The sequence below is a fragment of the Phalaenopsis equestris genome, unplaced genomic scaffold (genome assembly GCF_001263595.1).
Source record: "Phalaenopsis equestris unplaced genomic scaffold, ASM126359v1 Scaffold000864, whole genome shotgun sequence".
Lineage (NCBI taxonomy): Eukaryota > Viridiplantae > Streptophyta > Magnoliopsida > Asparagales > Orchidaceae > Phalaenopsis > Phalaenopsis equestris.
The window spans coordinates 15,542-35,994 of NW_018165304.1; the positions used below are offsets into that span (position 1 = coordinate 15,542).

General features: G+C 35.6%; 1 protein-coding gene across 5 annotated transcripts in view; it reads left to right on the plus strand.

The window, feature by feature from the left end:
- The first annotated feature begins 501 nt into the window (after positions 1–501).
- LOC110031904 (kinesin-like protein KIN-14I) overlaps positions 502–20,453 on the plus strand; it is a 127,081-nt gene continuing 107,129 nt past the window's right edge. For 2 of the 5 annotated variants that reach the window (XM_020735331.1, XM_020735334.1), the window contains exons 1-5: positions 505–683; positions 967–1,048; positions 1,143–1,230; positions 11,872–11,944; positions 13,212–13,343. In XM_020735331.1, the coding sequence (XP_020590990.1) occupies positions 1,172–1,230; positions 11,872–11,944; positions 13,212–13,343 (264 nt within the window). In that variant the 5' untranslated portion in view covers positions 505–683; positions 967–1,048; positions 1,143–1,171. Of the gene's footprint in view, positions 684–739; positions 810–966; positions 1,049–1,142; positions 1,231–11,871; positions 11,945–13,211; positions 13,344–20,453 lie in introns of those variants that run through there. The other 3 variants (XM_020735336.1, XM_020735335.1, XM_020735333.1) reach the window with 3 other exon arrangements.

The following is a 20,453-nucleotide window of genomic DNA, read 5'->3' on the forward strand; positions in this document are numbered from 1 at the left end:
TATAACGCTAAGACGATAATCCATTACTTTATCACCCCGAATTTTCTATCACACATCAATCTTATTTTCTAGGATTTATCTCAGTGTACTTAGTTGTGCTATTTAATAATCAAATTATTTTTAACTAATCATTAATTTTAATAATTTAATTACGTCAAAAGATAATATATAGTATATAAATTAAATGATACATGTAACAAAGTTAAAATCATTCTGATATGAAATAAATCCTATTATTCTCCCAGAATGTTGATCAAGTCCATACGCAAATCAGATGCTGCTTGGTAGCCGAACGATAGTCCAGACGTCCTTTATTTTATGCCTGCTAGGAAAATTTGTAGTCTTTGCTAACTTTTAAAATATGTAAATACAAAGGAATTGAATGGTATGTATGTAAATATTCCAAAAACTAAGCACGCTGAAAGCAATAAATTGGTTTTGTAGAGGAATGCCATTAGTTTCAAGACGAGAATTTTGCCATTTGCCCGGCCAGGCTCGCTGAGCTTCTTGCCTATTCCCCCGGACGTTTGGATAGCCAAGCAAGAGTTAAACGACAAAGGAGACATGACAAAGAAGAAGCCCGCAGCAAATGGGAATCGGATGATGTATAGATGTTTGTGTGCTTTCACAGTTTCTGTTGACCTGGCTCCGCTCAAATTTCTGAAGTTTTCATTTCTTTCGGAGTAATCAACCCCTCTCCCCCTTTTCGGTTTCATCTCCTCTCACAAACTTTTCTTCTTAGGTTTTCAGTTGCTGTTATTGTCTAACTTGATGCAAGCTTTTCCCTTATTGTTAACTTGTATGTTGATGTATGTCTCACCTTTCCTTTCATTTCTGTTTTTCTTGTTTTTGGATTTGGTTTGATGGAAATGCTTATGATTCATTGGTATGAGAACTTTTAATCTTTGAACTGATAATGTGCTTAGTTACGCTTGCTTATAGAAGTGCACCTCTTCTGTGGTGCAGGAGTTTAGTTCTACGGTCTTGTTCGAGGAATTGGGTGCAGGAGAACGAAAACCTCGACCTTTTTTAAGTTCCTTTTTCCAAGGTATTTGCAAGAGATCGTAGAACTTAATATTAAATTGATCTAACATAGCTAATAATGAAAGGACTTGGTTGGTCTTTGTCCTTTTATGATATAGGATAACTTCTGACAGCTGAATGTGCGAGGATGGAACGATCTTCTTTCAGTTCCAGCGATGGAAAATCCAAGCCTTTGCTGTATGCACCGTATGTCTTCAGCCTCCTTAAAAAACGTCCCAACGAATTTACTATTTTCTGAATTTCATAACATTTTGTCTTTGAGGTTTTATTCTTCAAGTAAATTTTATTGTAATGGCTTTGGTTGCGTGAAGCTGGAAAACATATTTGGAAAATGATGTATTTCACTACTTCGTTGGATGTAATTTGTGTCAATATGGATTTATAATTCTATATATACATTTAAAGTCCTTAAAATGTGTTTATTTCAATGTCACACTTAAAGTGTGTGAAAACAAAATAATCACTTTCAGAAACTTGTTTTCTATCCATGTACAATCAAATGGGCCCTATTTGTTTTTTACGAAATGCATGAAACTGATTCATGTTGTTCATATGGTTCTTTTGAAATTTATTTTTGGAATTTATGAAACCAAGATTCGGCTTATGGAAAACCAAACTACAAGCTAAATATCCATGTCACCCTTTTTACATCTCCCTCTCTCTATGTTTTTTTTTCTTTCTCTCTTCTCCTTTGTATATCAAAATATATAGTTAAAGGTAAAGACGAGGAGACCATGTGAACTCACCAGAAACTAGAGACGAGCTTCTCAAAGTCTAATGAGGGTAGGTGGTGACTTGCTTGCTGTTGTAGAGGTTCAAGATCACGAAGAAGTAATCAAGTGGTCTCAATCTTTTTCAAGAGTTGGTAGATTAAATTTTGGTAGAGAAACTTAATTTGAACTCGTATGAGTGGGGTAGGGTTTATCTCAGATTTAGTCCAAAATCTGAAAGTTTCACTTCAAACGCCTAGAGCTCTCTATAGAACTTCAAATCATGCAAAGAAGTACTTGATTTGTAGGTTAGGGTGTTAACTATTGATCTATAATTTTTAGTAAATTTTATGATTGATTGATACGAGAAACATAGGTATACTGGAGATAGGTTAATTTTGTTTAGAGACGGCCTAGTTTGGGAAATATGCTAGATCTTTTTGTGGTGGCATTATAACTAGAGACGAGCTTCTCAAAGTCTGATGAGGGTAGGTGGTGAGTTGATTGCTGTTGTAGAGGTTCAAGATCACGAAGAAGTAATCAAGTGGTCTCAATCTTTTTCAAGAGTTGGTAGATTAAATTTTGGTAGAGAAACTTAATTTGAACTGGTATGAGTGGGGTAGGGTTTATCTCAGATTTAGTCCAAAATCTGAAAGTTTCACTTCAAACGCCTAGAGCTCTCTATAGAACTTCAAATCATGCAAAGAAGTACTTGATTTGTAGGTTAGGGTGTTAACTATTGATCTATAATTTTTAGTAAATTTTATGATTGATTGATACGAGAAACATAGGTATACTGGAGATAGGTTAATTTTGTTTAGAGACGGCCTAGTTTGGGAAATATGCTAGATCTTTTTGTGGTGGCATTATAATTTAGTAATTTAAAATAGATATGATACTAGAAATACTTTAGTATGGATCAGGATAGTTTTGTTGGGGTTTGGAACATTGGGGATATGGATTTGGGGTAGGAAACTTAGAAAAATAGAACATGAAAACATAAGACAGAAAATTAGGGCTTTCTTTGGACGAATTGTTCTCCAATTATTTAACATAATATTACGGATATTTTTTTATTTTTTTTAAAGTAGGTAAAAAGACGAACACAATGATACCAAATTTGAAATTTTTTGAACAAGTTTTGAGCAATGAATTTTGGCAAATGGCTCGATTGGTATAGGGTTTTAAGAGAAAAGCATTATTAGGGATTCTTAATTAAAACAATAAATCAAAGGATTAAACACAAAATTTTGATTTTTTTGGGAATATAAAAGTAAATAACCACATAACACAAACAATATGAAATTTGCATGGAAGAAATGCTGAGAAATTAAAATTCATACTGACCAAAGAAGGTTTCTAAGGAGATCACTAAATCCTTTGGGTGGTTTGCCCCCAGTCCTCAAACCGTAGGAGAATTATTCTTCATCCAAGTGTTACACCTAATCAACATCACTTTATTTCAGAGAAAAGCATAGTTTTAATGCATATCTAAGTACCCTTTCATCACACCTTTTCATTACCTAGCAACTACCCAAAGAAAAGGAGAGGGAGTGGCCGACACCAAAATTTACAAGCCTTCACTCCATGCATTAACTCCACGTAAGTATACGTTGGCTCCGCATAAGCAAAAGTTAATGCCACATAAGCAAATGTTTGACTTCAACTTAAATAATATATACACTTTACCAAAATACATAATTAACACGCAACATTAAGAAAATTAAATATTTCATAACATAATGAATAAATACATAATTGAAGGTCTGCAACGCCTTCAAAACCATCAAATTTCTCTTAAGCTTACGTTGACCCTTGATTTGAATTTATTAGTTAGGCCACCTTCTCTTGCTTGAGGTTTAGTGATTGGGCCACCATCATGTGTCACATCAATTCCTCTGGTCCCAGAAGAAGTATTTTGGAGTTTGAAATCAACACTCATCTGCTAAGTCAGGTTCAAACTTTTGCAAATCCTCTCCAGTGAACCAAGCATCATTTGTAGGTGTTTTATCCTTCCAATTACTAATAATCTTTGAATACCTTACTGATCCTCTTCAAGTATGATGATGTGGTCTATTTAATAGAATGAGTGTTGGGTCGACCCCTGCAAATACTGATTTTGTTATCCTGCACATTCGGAGGTTGGCTACATCTTTTAAAATGTTTAAAATCTTCCACATGAAATACAAAGCTAATAAACATGCAGTTAGAGAAATTTACAACATAGGCATTACCAATAATTTACTTAATAATCTCAAATGGCACACATTCCATAAATTGTGATTTTCTAAATGAAGTGGATGGATATCTCTTAGGACAAATTCTAATCAGTACATAATCACCTACATTAAATTATCTAATTTTTTTTTGTTTCTAGACTCGACATATTTTACATTGAAATTTCTAATTGTTCAATAACATCTTTATGAAGGCTTTGAAAATCTGTAGCAAATATAAATGCAGAATGAAAAATACTTGAGTGGAAATGTTGCAAGATTAACTAATTATTATGATGATAATCATAAATAAATTTAAATGGGTCCTATTGGTGGTCTTAGAAACTGAGCTATTATAGGCAAATTCGATAGAGGTGAAGGAAGGTCCCAACTACCTAAGCTTCTGCATAAACTTTTAAAAAGATTTCTTAATGATCAATTGGCTAACTTAGTTTGGCTATCAATTTGTGGGTTAAAGTTTTTAAGTGTTGTGCCCCATAAGTTTTCACAAAGTGTTTAAAAAGTATGATACAAATTTGACGTTCCGGTTTAAAACTATAATGGAGGGAATTCTATAGAGTCTAACAATGTTTTTTAAAAAAAGTCTTGTTGTGTGAGACATTGTTAGACTTGGAGCAAGATAGGAAGTGCGACAACATGGAAAATCTATCTACAATTACAAAGATGCTATCATGTCCTCTAGGTGTCTTAGGGAGTTCAAATACAAAGTCCATGAGAAGGTCTTCCCAAGTTCTAAAGGGTGTAGGTAAGAAAATAGTGTTGCATATAACATATTTCTCCTCTTCTAGTTTTTTCTTCACTAGAAGCGGATAAACATTTAAGTACACTTAAATGGGTGTTTATAGGTTCAACTTCATTAGAAAGTGGTGCTTTATCATGGATCTCCTCTACTTCTTCGTCCACCCTATCATCATCCAACCCTTCATCAAACTCATCAAGAAACTTAATCTTTACCTGACACTAGTTTGCATATAACATTTATTATGACACTTGAAGCAAATTATATCCTTGGTCCTGGACGAAGGCTTTGATGTATCCCATTGGTTTGGCTACAAGTGGGTGGTGGTGGTGGAGGTCTAGTAGTAGACCTTTGTCTTGAATAAGAGGAGCGGTGGTGGTCTAGTAGTAGACCTTTGTCTTGAATAAGAGGAGGATAGAATTCAAAAACATGGACTCCTAGGTCATGAAATTGAAGCGGTCTTCTTCTCCTTTTGAAGTAACACATAGTGTGAAGTATTCTCAAGTGTTTGTGGGACTTTAAGTTCTACTTTATAGCAGTTCTCACTCCAATGGTGAACTTATTGACTAGTTGTCATTCAGGGTCAGTGCAATGTGTCATGAAAATTAAGTATTCAGATTGGTCTATGTACTCAACCTCTTGCATGCTACCATGCCTTAAATTCATTAATTGTTCGTGGAGTTGTTTCTCATGTTTTCTAGGGCAGTGCTTAGTTCTAAGCATCTCCTTCATTTCTATCCATATGAGTTGCTATCTTCTTAGCCTCTATTTTTAATCAAAAGGTTGCTCCAAATGATTTTAGCATGATCAGTGTAGTCATCCATCGGGCATGAATTCATCCATTTGGGTGAGCCAATTAAGGAACTTATTGGGGTCATGGACTTCTTTATAGCTTGGTGCATCAAGTTTGACTTTCTTAATGGGTTCTAATTGAGTTTTAAAATTTCTAACATGCCCATTCCTAGAATTGTTTTCAAGGCCTTTTTTTTTCCTAGTTGGTAAGGTGTCCCTAGGTTATTCTAGAAAGTCTTCATTCAACTTGGTGATGTCGGTGGGATTGTTAACTAACGGAGGATTTGTCAATGTAAGGCTAATGTTTTGGACCTGGTTTGCGATGCTTATGATTAGATGTTTAAGTTGGAGAATTTGATTATTTGGTTTGCATGTTAGGCTCATCTATTTTCCTCTTAGTTAAATTCAATTGATATTGACTTACCGATATAGGAAGCATGGTCGCAAGTGATAAAATGCAAAAAATCTTTAAGCCTTCACAATATGCTAAAACAATAATAGAAAAACAAATTGCAGAATAAGTTTCAAAGTTTAAGATTAGGATAGTTAATATAAGTTTTTTCCCATAACAATTAGGAATCAAGGTGTAGGTTTAATTTGTAATGTGGAACTCTCTCTTCCTGTGTATGTTTCACGCAAGTCAAAATATGGAGGGGTAGGTTTAAGGTAATTGGCTAGGCTTGAATGTGTGGCTTACTAGTTAATGCTAACACAAACAACGACATAATTTGCATCGTACATTTACATTTGCCACTAATATGTACAATAGAAGAAAAAAAGTAAAAATAAAATAAATGAAAAAAAAATCAAAGGAATGATAGAGATTACCTCAAAGCAAGGGTTGAAGATCAAGTGTTGCAAAAGATCTGACAAGTTTCTCACTCCAAAAAGTTCCCCAAAGCTAAGTGCTAGTCCACCAAACCGTGCCATAATACCAAGAATGACGAGGGTAGGTGGTGAGTTGATTTTTGTTGTGGAGGATCAAGATCACTAAGAAGTGATTAAGTGGACTCAATCTTCTTCAAGGGCTAGGAGATCAAATTTTGGTAGCAAAGCTTAATTGGAAGTGGTTTGACTGAGGTAGTGTTAATTCTGAATTCTGTCCAGAATATAGAAGTCTCACGTCAAACACGTAGTGTTTTCTTTACATAACCCTAAAGCATGTAAACAAGTACTTGATATGTAGAGTAGGGTGTTAACTACTGATATCAAAAGTTTGGTAAGTTTTGGGATTGAGTTGATATAGAGAAACACATGTATACTGGAGATAGGTCAGTTTCATTTAGAGATGACAGTTTGATGAATGGTCTGGATCTTTTTGTAGAGGTGTGAAAATTTAGTGATTTAAATTGAAGATGATACTAAAATCTCTCTAGCATGGATCATGAGATTTTTGTTTGGTTTGGAGCATTAAAGATATGGATTTAGGGATAAGAAACTTAGAAAAATAGAGACAAAAAATACAAGACAAAACTAGGATTTTCTTTGGGCAATTTTCTCCAATAATTTTAACTTAACATTACATATATTTTTTTTATATTTTTGAAGCAGGAAAGGAGACTAACAAAATGTTGCTGTATTTGAAAATTTTGGAGAAAATTTGAGTGTTGAATTAGGACAAGTTGCTAGACTAGTATAGGGTTTTTAGAGAAATATATAATTATAAATACTTAATTAAAATGACAAAACAAGGGATTAAACACAAAATTTTGGGGTTTTTTTTTTTTAAACATAAAAATAGGCAACACCATAACACAGGCAATATGAAATTTGCTTGAAAGAAGTGCAGTGAAGTTAAAATTCATACTCACCAAAGTAGGTTTCCAAGGAGATCACCAAATTCCCTGGGTGGTTAACCATCTCGCCTCAAAGAATAGGAGAATTTTTTATCCAAGTGTTTCACACAATCAACATTAATTCATTTAAGAGAAAAGAGTAGTTTAAATACACTCTCACCCTTTCATTACCAAGCAACTACTCAAAGAAGAGGTTGAAGGGGAGCGGTCAACCTTCTCATTTAACCACGCCGGCCTCAACTGATCTCTTAAACCGCGTTGAAATTTGTGATTTTTTTCTTGGGTATTGACATAGTGAGGTGCATATATGGACAGAGAACTAAATTCTTCCTCTTATTGCATAATTGATCTGGATCTCTGAGTCAGATTGAGGAATTTATTTTGTAGTTCTAATTTGGCTGAAGGTGGATAAACTAATTTTTTAAAACTTTTAACAAATTCATCCCACTAAATCCATGAAAGAAATGTTAGCTAAAATTTCTCTCTATGACACATCTGCAACCATCTCTCTGCCTCACCTTTGATAAAAGTCGCTAGCACACTCTTCTATTTTCTGTACAAGCCATGTCGTCAAGAATCATTACTATCTTTAATGACCAATCTTCAACAACTCTATGACTGCTAGCACCCTCGAATGCAGGTGTTTTGAATGTTTGTAAGATTACAAATGTTAATCAACTTCTATCTTGATTTCAGATATGAGCCCTCTACCATTACATGATCTTATTTGGAAAACTGCTTGCAATATTAAGGGTCTGTTTAGGGCAGCTGTAGATTATTGATAATCTGCTGATAAACACTTGATCCATATAAGCTGCTAATCAACAACTGATCCGGATAAGTTGGTTATTTGTTTGGTTTTTGCATTTGGAAAACAACTGATTTGCAGTTATTTCTGGATAAATGACCATTCTGTTCCTATGTAGTATTATTGTTTATGACAGAACTGTCAATTCTGCTCCTATGTAGTATTATTGTTTATGACAGAACTGTCATAACTATAAATTAAATACTTTAGAAACAAATAACCATTTCTTAACAGTAAAAAAAAAGATGTACACCTCACTTAAGAGAGTACGAGGTTTGCTAAAAGAAAAAGAAAAATAATTTAATTAATTCATTAGTCATAGATGTACACCTCACTTAAGAGAGTACGAGGTTTGCTAAAAAAAAAAAGAAAAATAATTTAATTAATTCATTAGTCATAAAATTACTCTCTTTGTATCTCATCTTCGTCACACCCAATTCCCCTTAAGTATTCATCACAACCTCTCCACAACATAATCAATAGATGTAAAACATCATAATCAACAAGTATTTCGCTACCAACCCACAATAAAACCTGAAAACTACCAGAAAACAACTCGAATAACACCGATTAGGGCAAAAGGCGCGAATAACATCGCGTAACTCACCAATAACACCAAAAACCTAGCTAATAACATCGCAATAACACCTAAATGCCACCACAAAGTAACTCGGATAGCATCTGCTCAGGCAAAAGGCACGAATAAAACCTTGTAACTTACCAATAACATCGCAATAACACCTGAATACCACCGCAAAGTAACTCGGATAGCATCTGCTCAGGAAAAAGGCACGAATAAAACCTTGTAACTTACCAATAACATAATAAAACCTAGTTGATAACACTACAATAACACCTAAATACTACCGCAAAATAACTCGATCACCGACTCTGGCAAAATGCGCGAATAACACCGCTGGATCCACTAATAACACCAAAATAACCTAACTAATAACACTGCCAATAACACCATCGGAGGACACGGGAGGGCAGAGCCGCAAAAAAAATTATCCGAATGTGGGAAGCGGGGTCGAACCTGCGGGCGAACCTGCGGTCGGCGTGTAATACAAAAGCAAAACCAGCTTTTTCTGCAACGCAACAAAGACAGAGAAAAAAACATCTGTGTCGGCATTTTGAAAACACCTCGCAGATGTAACATTGATCCAGACGGGCCCTAACTGAACAATGGTTTTTAGCTTAGCGACTCTAATTTTCAATTTTGCTTTATTTTGATTAGAATTTCTTTTTAATACATTTTTAGCTCCTTGCTCTGAAATTGGCCTAGGTGTAACACCCAAATTTCGAGAACTCAAGTAATTTCGACAAATTCTAAAAATACCTCAAATTTCGCACCCATTGTAATGTGCTCGAAATAATTTTATAAAATTCTTACGCTTGAAATCGAGTAATTCGATGTAAAACACGACATATAAATTCTGAATAGTTTGGGAAATATAAAAATTAGAAGTTATATGTTTTATTAACTTAATTAAATCTTAAATACATTAATTGAATCTTAATTGGGGCTATTCTCGCGAGAAGCAGCGCCCGAGTACTATAGCAAATTGCAGACAACAACCAAGCGACCACTTGGGTGCCGCAGCTTGCGATTTAGGGTTTCGAGGTGTCTTCTGTAAGCACGAATCTCTCTCTTATGTCATTTGTGACATTCATTATCATCGTCACCCTTCTGTTTTGGCTTCTGCCTCGTTTTTCATGCAAATATCATTTTCGATAGCCATTGAAAGCACCGATTGTGTGCCAGAAGCGTAAGAAGTTTTTTGTGAGCTTCTGTAAGGGTTCTAGCAAGAAATCAGCGTAGGGGAGGTGTGAATACATGTGATAGAAAGGAAATTATGCTGTTTCAGATAGAACAATTATGCCGATAAATCTATTTAAGGTATCTTATGAAAATTAATCCATGTTTTGGGTTAATGCATGTTATGCGCCAAATTTTATGAAATCTTATGTTGTCTATATGAGGCGGCAAGTTCGAGACGAGCATATGGGCACTCATCGTAGGGTTGTTCCATCAAGTTAGGTGAAAAAAAAAAACTCTTTTATAGGCTTTCATATGATTTCTATTTTAACACATTCATTTAGAACTTCTTGCATATTGTAAATGGACACCTGCAATTGAACTATTTACTTTTCGTATAATACATGTAATGTTATGATCAGACTATGCTACATATGACTATAATTATGATATTAATTTCTTGCAAGTATTCATTTGTTATGCTTCATGCCTATGTATATAATACATGTAATGTCTGATAAATATTTGATACAAGAGTGATGATTTAAATGCCACGAGTAGTGCTATGGGTAGATTATTATATGAGTGTTTGTAAGTAAACTATAGTGATGTAATATTTCCAACTCCTGATATTTATACGGTGGCGAAACTCTGGAAACTGTTGAGAATAGGCGGTGATAGAACATTAGGGCATCGTGGATATCAAGGGGGCTATTAATAACTATTATGTTGGGGAAAACCCAACATTTATTGATAGTTTATATCGTCTGAGGCAGAGTGACGACTAATGATGAAAATAAGATAATTATTCTTGACACAGGAATAAAAAAGAATAGTCAAATTTGCCATTACCTTTTTTTCTTGATCTATGAAAATAATAATAATCCCTCACCTAATTATCTCGTCTTACTTTACAAGTTAGTCTCCAAAAATATAAGCGAATTGTGCAAAAAGTGCATACTCCAATATGAAGTTCGGGGTAAAAATATGTAAATCAAGTGAACTTGCTAGGATGTAAGAGAATCTCAATATCTCTTTTGCAGCTGAGAATGCCAAAGATCGAATTTATGCCAAATTCAAAGAGCTTGATCTTAGAGGGCACTCACTCAATTTGGAGAGTCGAAACTTAGAAAGCAATCACTCGGTTTAAAGGACTCAAACTCAGAAAGTGCTCACCCAATTCCAAGGGCTCAAACTTATAAGGCACTTGCCCAGTTCAATGGATTCAATCAAGAAGACAACTTGCCCCTTCTAGAGGGATTCACCTGCTTCACAAGCATTTGCTAAGTGCCTCAAAATGAATCTCACCTAATAAGTGGTGGCAACTCTATTTTTTAGACAAGACCCTTAGAAATCACAAAGAGAATTATCCACATATTATATTCACTATGTTCATATGTCAATAATGGATATCATCTAAATATTATAATCACTATGTCCACATGTCAATGATGAATATTGCATTTATTATATAAAAAATGTAGAATATCTTGTAGCGCTCAAAACCATATAAATTTACGGTCAAAGGGCCATTTTGATAACACAAGATTCAATATTTTGCATGTGATGGTGAAGTAATAAATTTCTTCTAAGTTTTTCTCTCTTGTTCTCTCTCTCTCTGTCTCTTTGTCTCTCTCTCTCTCTCTCTCTCTCTCTGAAGGCTATTTCCATAATGGCTCTCTTCTTTTTGTAATTGTAAAAGAGGGCGTTGTGGAGACTCCTTTAGCTTTATAAGTATGATTCGGGCATCGCCATGGATAGATTTGGATCCGAGGTTTTCTCACTTTTTTCTTCTCTCTTGCACTCTGCATGTGAGTGAGTTGTGGCATTCCTTTTTTTTGTTTTTAAGTTTATAGGAATAAAATGCTGATATAGGAATGGTACTAAATGATTTGGTAATTACTATCCTTATTCTATGTGTCAATTTGCTGATATAATTTGTGATGAAACGCTGAAACATCAAACAATCTTTCCACCCCTTTGCAGCACTAGAAGCACATCATCAAGGTCTCTGCTATCAGAACTTGCAGGTGCTACTACTATGAGTGATAAATTCCAGGTATGCTAGGAATGTAGGCCTGCCATATTTTTATTTTTCTCCATAAACTAACTGCAAATTAATCTTAGCTAGCCATTCTTCTATTCCTGCATTTGGGAATCATTTGGATTTCACTTGATCTCAAATTTGATTTATTGAACAGCTAATTTTGAAGCTTAGTGTTTATGTCTAAATCATATGTTGTACTTACAATGTGATTTAGTAAACCATGTTTATTTCTGTAAATTTGCAGCACAAACAGGGTGTAATTTATTGTGTTAGACCATTGGTATATCTGTAAATTTGATGGTTTTGTATGCTGTTCTAATTTTTTCAAGTTGCTTAGTTGCTTACTCCTTCAATTCTTAAGACTTGTACTGGCACGGGAGCTTCCCCTACAAATATTTCCGCGGTACTGTAGCTGCTACGGTACCGCGGGATCCTCTATCATGAGAGGCAGACGAAATAGTCCATCTTTTTTTTTTTAGTCCTTTTTATATGTGTTGTATTAAGCTTTAGAAGGATGTTTTGTCATGAGTTTTTTTTTTGTGCCTTTGGCGTCTATCTTTTTTCTTGCGAGGGCTGTATCTGAGGGTTTAGGTGGATCTCTGGCTGTATCCCACACTTGAGTTGGTGATTATCTACCCTGTTTCTTTCCGCATCCTCCTCACATCGCTTATGGCCATCATACATTAGTGCAGCCGCCCCCGAAGAGCCGCTTGCTGTTGTTTCCCTGCAGCTTTCTTTTCTTCCAGCAGCTTCCATCTGCGTTTCAGCTTGCTACCGCCATCCTGGACGGTGAGGAGTTGCTGCCTCACCCGTTTCAGCACCCCCGGCCATCCCTTTCACTTGCTATTTTCATTACCCTGCTCTCCCAGCCATTCCTAACGACTGTCAACCCTCACAGCCACCGCAAAATCCCTCTTCCTTGTCGCTGCCACCTCCAAAGACCAAACTGCTGCGGTTTGACCCGCCCACCTTGTTGCTGCCACCCTAACAGCATGGTGTCGCCGCTTGTCTTGTTGTTCTCTTGTTGTTTCAGCTCTTTCCTGCTTGCTGCTGCCCAATGCAGAAAGCCACCGTTGTTGTCGCTTTTTCCCCACACTCCAGCCACTCCTCTAACTTGGCGCCACCTTTTCAAACCCCCAATGACGATCCACCTTTGTGAGCGTCATGTCCCTTGTTGTTTCCCTTTCAAGTGTGTTTGGGTTGTAATCATATATTTGCTTTTTGTAATAACTTTTGCTTTCCTATTGATTATTTGGGTTAACTCTGGTATTATTTACAGGTTGAGACTTTTTTGCGATCCATGCAGAAACAAATTAGTTCTGCCAGAAAGCGAGGGTTTTTCTCTAAGAAGTCAGCAGATCTCCCAGTTGGCGAGGAGTTCAAATTGGAAGACTTGTTGTGCTTTCAAAAGGTGGTAACTCTATTTTTTCAAGAAATCTTAATATTTAGGATCTATTTCTTATGTGCTATCGCTGTTTGTTTATAGAGGTGGCTAAAAATGTCATGTTTCTACTTTGTCTTTTCTTTCTATTTTATGGTTAGAATGCATAAGCTTTGACTGCACAAATCTTAAGCTGTAATGGTTAACCTAAAACACTTGGTGACAAGTTTTGTAAAAAGCAATAATACATTCATCATGGGTGGTCACAAATCAGGTTTTGAAACCTAAAATCATCTCCCAGCTAATTATATGGCTTTTTAACTTTGAATGACAGCTTGTTTAGATTAAATTGTATATGATTTCTTATAATTTCAATGGAAAGTTACATTACATTTGTAGTAATAGCTGATCATTTCGTAACACCAATTGAACTATTAATCAAAGAGCACTATCGTTCTAGTTATTGAGCTGTAAGTTTTTTTTTCTTCAAAGCATAATTTTGTCCTAACGATCAAACAAACCTCATCTCGCTTCAGCTTATTGAATGCTTTGAAATAAGCACAATTTTATGCTCATATAATCCAATTTCTGCTCAAAGTGAAATTGATTAGTATAAATGTGGCTCTTGCGCAAGCCCCAATCTCGATCCTTCTCCATCTCCATCTGCCTTGGTTTTATTAAACTCTATTTTGAACGGGCTTGATTTACTTAAAGCTCTTTCCAAAAACTACTAGTTAAAACTTATCTTTCAGGCTTGTTTTAGACGAATGGCAACTTTTTATTAGATATTCCTCCTATATTTGAGGGGTGGATTGGGGGAAAGTGAAGTTTATGAGAATGATACCAGAGTTAACCCAAACTACAACAAAAAAAATAAGTATTATTTATGGAAGTAAATAGACGATTACAACTAAACACACTTTAAAGGGAAAATACAACACACTTGATACACAAACTCACGTTAGGGCGAATTCGAGGTGGTGGCGGTTAGGGTGCTTGGCGAGGTTGTAGCAAGGTAGGGAAGGGGTTTCCGGGCTGTGGATGGTGACAACAATTATGCAATTTTTGGTTTTTGGAACAACAGAGCAGCAAGAGGCGATAATCCGAATGACTGTTACTGTTTGGGGGGGTTGAACAGTAGGAAAACAACAAAGGAGAGGCGTTGCAGTTATGGAAGCAAGCTGGAATGGGGGAACTAAAACAGTAGAAAACAACCAGGAATAACTGTTTTCGGGCACCGACAGTGAGCGTAAATGAAAGCGACAATGATGGTGAAGGCATGGGACTAAACCAAATGTGGATTGTCCTAGGGCTGCGACAGTGAGGGGACTACACAACCAAATGTGGATTGTCCTAGGGCTGCGACAGTGAGGAGGATGCTGGATGGCGAGGAACTGCAAGAAGAACAGTAAAACTGCTGTTGGGGTGGTTGCAGCGAGGAGGAAGGCATGGTGGCGAAGTGAGAGGAATGCAGGAAGGGATAGGGAAGATATATAATCACTACGCAGGGATAGGGAAGATATATAATCACTACCTAAAAGTCAAGATACAGCTAATGCACCATCTGGAACCTTAGGATATGAAATTCCAATGGAAGAAGAGATGTCGATGGTTGTTTCAATATAAAACACACAAAAATTTCTACCTCCAAACAAATCAAATCACATAAATAAGCCATAGATAACTAAGATTGGATTCTCCTACAGATAGAAGGCACCAAACTCACATGGAAGAGCCGCTCGACTCTCTTGGATCTGGACTGATTTGGTCTAAACAAACAAAAATACGGAGTTGGAGCAACTCCCTGTCACATCGCAGGAAGTCGTGGCTACCCTTTTTGCGCCCGCGTCAGTCTTTCGGGGTTTGGAGAGCTTCAACCGCATCTGTCAAAGCTTCTGTCTCCTCATAATAGCCAGATCGATGTCGCTGAAGGTATCGAGAATGACAATCTCATGGAAAGATAATCCTGTAGGCTCTGACATTCCACCACATGTTTTCATAAAATAAATATTCATTTTCTTTTGACACATTTTGAGCTGGAGCTGCATATAGATGTAGGTTCTCATAATGTTATTGTTGAGCTCTTATTTGAAATATTTTTCTTTCTCTTCTCGTACTCAACAAAATGTAGCTAATAAATAAGTATGTGAAGAGAAATAAATTTAGGATGAAAACTGTTATGACCCAACCCAGAGCTTAGAATTAATTATGACGGGAGTTGTACTCAGACGGTATTAACATTTCATTTTACTTTCTATAAAAATTTTTAGAAACTTCTAATATATAAAAGTGCCACTAATCCATAATGTGCAATAAAATTAAACAACCATAAACAACATAATTAGAACACCACATCTCAAACAAGTATTGAACAATATATGAAGTAAACAACAAACAAAAATTACAAACACAATATAACTGGTACCTATCAGCTACAGTCCTATAAATCAAATTTCTCTTTCGAGACATATCAACATAAAATTTTTCTTCTTTTAAAAGAAAATATTAACTTCAACTTTAAGTTTGACTTAATGAGATATTATAATCTTTATATGCATTAAATTATGATGTTTATGCCATGCATGAATGACAAAAAAAAAAAAAGTTTAATACTTTATAAAATCTTGAATTTTTTGCTTTAATTTTATTTCATTTTAAGTATTTATCTTAATGTTATTAATAGTCATAACATGATTACTTACTGCCATTCCCCGAAGATATCCTAAAAAATCTCTGAAGACATTTTGAAAAATGTATCCGAATGTATCCTCAAAATGTACTCGAAGGTATTCTCAAATTGTACTTGAAGGTACATCTTTATAATTTTTTTGTATATGCACGGTTACATCGCATCCCCTGCCAATACCATCGGGGGTAATCTTATATGACTTAATTCTTTATTCAACATTTCATATCAACTGACATCCTTTAAACTATATCTTCATATGTAAGTTATTTTCCTTCCATCTTTTATGCCATTTCAAACTTTTAATATGTAAGGTATAAGTGAAAAACTTATTTTATATTATTTAATAAAACATTTATTGATTTACTAAAATATTAATTTAATGCATAACGACAATCACTTGCTTTTGCATAACTTGCTTTTCACACTGATTCCCTAATCCCTGATATTCTAGGCTTAAATATGCTTCAACTTAGATTACAGTTAAATATTAATATTTTATTAAATATCAATTTCAATTAAATAAATTAAGTTTTAATTTTTACTTAAAACATACCTTATTTTTTGAAGTTATCTGCATTCTTCCTGAAATCTAAAGGATCCATCGACCATTTTCCTCACTTCCTAACAAAAAAAAAAGTTTAATAACTTTAATATAACTAATTATATTATTAATTTTATCTCCTCCCTTGCTTGCTTCAAAACTTCTCCTTCTATGTTGAAATCTCTAATTTTTTGAGTATGATTTCCAAAGACTTTCCATTAACATTATTTAATAAACATATCCTCACACACACATATATACATATTGATTAAAAACTTAAGTAAAATCTTAAACTCATTTTATTAAGAAAATATTCACTCTCTTTTGCTTAGCTTGTTTGTCACACCGCTCCCAAACCCCTGACCTTCTAGGCTTAAATATGCTTCAACCTAGATTACAGTAAACATTAATATTTTATTAAATATCAATTCCAATTCAGTAAATTAAATTTCTTTTTTAATTAAAACATACCTTATTTTTTAAAGTTATATATCTTCTTCTTGAAATCTAAAGCATTTGTCGACCATCTTTCTCACTTCCTAACAAAAATAAAAATTAATAACATTAATTTAACTAATTATATTATTAAATTTAATAATAACATTAGACTTAACATTTACCTTATAGGTTTTGAGATTGATCTCGTCCCTTGCTTGCTTCACAAACTTCTCCTTCCATGTTGAAATTTCTAATTTTTTTAATCCTGATTTTCAAAGACTTTTCATTAACATTATTTAATACTCTCACACACACATATATAAACATTGATTAATTTTAAGTAAAATCTTAAACTCACCTTGTAAGTCGTTAGTCTTAGAGCCCTAACACGCACGAAGCTCTCTCCTTCTTCCTCCTTTCGGTCTCGGCTCGATAGTGCAAGCTCCTATTTTGTCAGTCCCATCGCACCCTAATAGAGCACGCGAGCTTTGACTTACTCCTCCATGTTGCGTTTGGGCCTGACGAGCTATCCTTTTCTTCTTGATAATGTTGCAGGTCACCTCTCCTCCGCTTGGCTCGACGCAGACAACACCCACGAACGCAAGGATCACTAACTCCTTCCTCTGCACAAAGCACAACATCGATTCCTTCTTTGGCTATGGCTTAAGGTCGACACGACCATCCTTTTTCTTTCTTTCCCTTCACTGTCGTTGCTTTCTTTTCTTGCTGCTTCGATTCATCTTCCTCGCTCGGCTAGGGCACGACCTCTTCTCCGATTTTTTCTCCTCTCACTTTCTTTTTCGCTCGCTTGCTTGTATTGAACGCTTCAATTGGGGACATTCCTAATGTCACATACAAATCACCTACTCCTGATTCTTTATATATGACATCGTGTTTTGTTTTGCTCGTTCGTGTTCTTTTTCTATGATTTGTTGATATTTTCTTATACCTGATTTTCTAGTAATTTATTGAAGTTTCCTGCACTTTACTGTTCTCTTTACTGTATTATTTACTTTACAAAATTTATAAAACCCCTAAAGTAGAGAACTGTAAGACACCTGGTTAGGAGGTATACCGTGACAAGCCATTGACTGAACCATTACATCTACTTCTTAAACCCGAAACTCGACGTTGTTACGATATGGAGCTCGGAGCAAACTTCGTGGGTAGGGCAACGAGGAGCGTGGAACAAGCAACAAACAGAGGCAGTTGTCATTCTACAACAACAAGACAAGTATGCACCAAATAAATATTCATAGTAATAACAGTCGATAGGACTTCGGGGTGGCTCTCTTAGCGCGATGTAAATCCTCACACTCCCTTTTAGGCTCCTGTGCAACTATGTTGTGCAGCGTAAGTCCTGACCCGTTTTAGGTTCCAAAGTTGACATTTGGTACGACGTAAACCCTTCTATCTCCGTGGGCTATTTGCATAATCGGGTATTATGCAATTATAAGACCCAATTAATAAAATTGACAAGATTAAATATTTAAATAGCGTCGTCTCCAAAACACAGCCATAGAGTTGGATAATTTGAGAAGTCACTGAGGGTTCTCCTCAGGATTTGTGACTTCCCTTACCGTTTCTTTTCTTCGACTCCTGAAAATAACATTTCTACTTGAGCCACTATCACTTGCTTTTTCACTACCTATCGTGAAAATCTTAAACCTTTCTTTTTCGCTCGCTTGCTTGTATTGAACGCTTCAATTGGGGACATTCCTAATGTCACATACAAATCACCTACTCCTGATTCTTTATATATGACATCGTGTTTTGTTTTGCTCGTTCGTGTTCTTTTTCTATGATTTGTTGATATTTTCTTGTACCTGATTTTCTAGTAATTTATTGAAGTTTCTTGCACTTTACTGTTCTCTTTACTGTATTATTTACTTTACAAAATTTATAAAACCCCTAAGGTAGAGAACGATAAGACACCTGGTTAGGAGGTACACCGCGACAAGCCACAGACTGAACCATTACATGTACTTCTTAAACCCGAAACTCGAAGTTGTTACGATATACTTTACTGTTCTCTTTATTGTATTATTTACTTTACAAAATTTATAAAACCCCTAAGGTAGAGAACGGTAAGACACCTGGTTAGGAGGTACACCGCGACAAGCCACTGACTGAACCATTACATGTACTTCTTAAACCCGAAACTCGAAGTATTTACGATATGAAGCTCGGAGCAAACTTCGTGGGTAGAGCAACGAGGAGCGTGGAACAAGCAACAAACAGAGCTAATTGTCATTCTACAACAACAAGACAAGTATGCACCAACTAAATATTCATAGTAATAACAGTCGATAGGACTTCGGGGTGGCTCTCTTAGCGCGATGTAAATCCTCACACTCCCTTTTAGGCTCCTGTGCAACTATGTTGTGCAGCGTAAGTCCTGACCCGTTTTAGGTTCCAAAGTTGACATTTGGTACGAGGTAAACTCTTCTATCTCCGCGGGCTATTTGCATAATCGGTTATTATGCAATTGTAAGACCCAAATAATAAAATTGATAAGATTAAATATTTAAATAACGTCGTCTCCAAAACACAGCCACAGAGTTGGATAGTTTGAGAAGTCACTGAGGGTTCTTCTTAGGATTTGTGACATCCCTTACTGTTTCTTTTCTTCGACTCCTGAAAATAGCATTTCTACTTGAGCCACTCTCACATGCTTTTTCACGTCCTATCGCGAAAAACCTAAACCTTTCTTTTTCGCTCGCTTGCTTGTATTGAACGCTTCAATTGGGGACATTCCTAATGTCACATACAAATCACCTACTCCTGATTCCTTATATATGACATCGTGTTTTTTTTTGCTCGTTCGTGTTCTTTTTCTATGATTTGTTGATATTTTCTTATACCTGATTTTCTAGTAATTTATTGAAGTTTCCTGCACTTTACTGTTCTCTTTACTGTATTATTTACTTTACAAAATTTATAAAACCCCTAAGGTAGAGAACGATAAGACACCTGGTTAGGAGGTACATCGCGACAAGCCACTGACTGAACCATTACATGTACTTCTTAAACCCGAAACTCGAAGTTGTTACGATATAAAGCTCGGAGCAAACTTCGTGGGTAGGGCAACGAGGAGCGTGGAACAAGCAACAAACAGAGGTAGTTGTCATTCTACAACACAAGACAAGTATGCACCAACTAAATATTCATAGTAATAATAGTCGATAGGACTTCGGGGTGGCTCTCTCAGCGCGATGTAAATCTTCACACCCTCTTTTAGGCTCCTGTGCAACTATGTTGTGTAGCGTAAGTCCCGACCCGTTTTAGGTTCCAAAGTTGACATTTGGTACGACGTAAACCCTTCTATCTCCGCGGGCTATTTGCATAATCGGGTATTATGCAATTGTAAGACCCAAATAATAAAATTGACAAAATTAAATATTTAAATAACGTTGTCTTCAAAACACAGCCACAGAGTTGGATAGTTTGAGAAGTCACTGAGGGTTCTTCT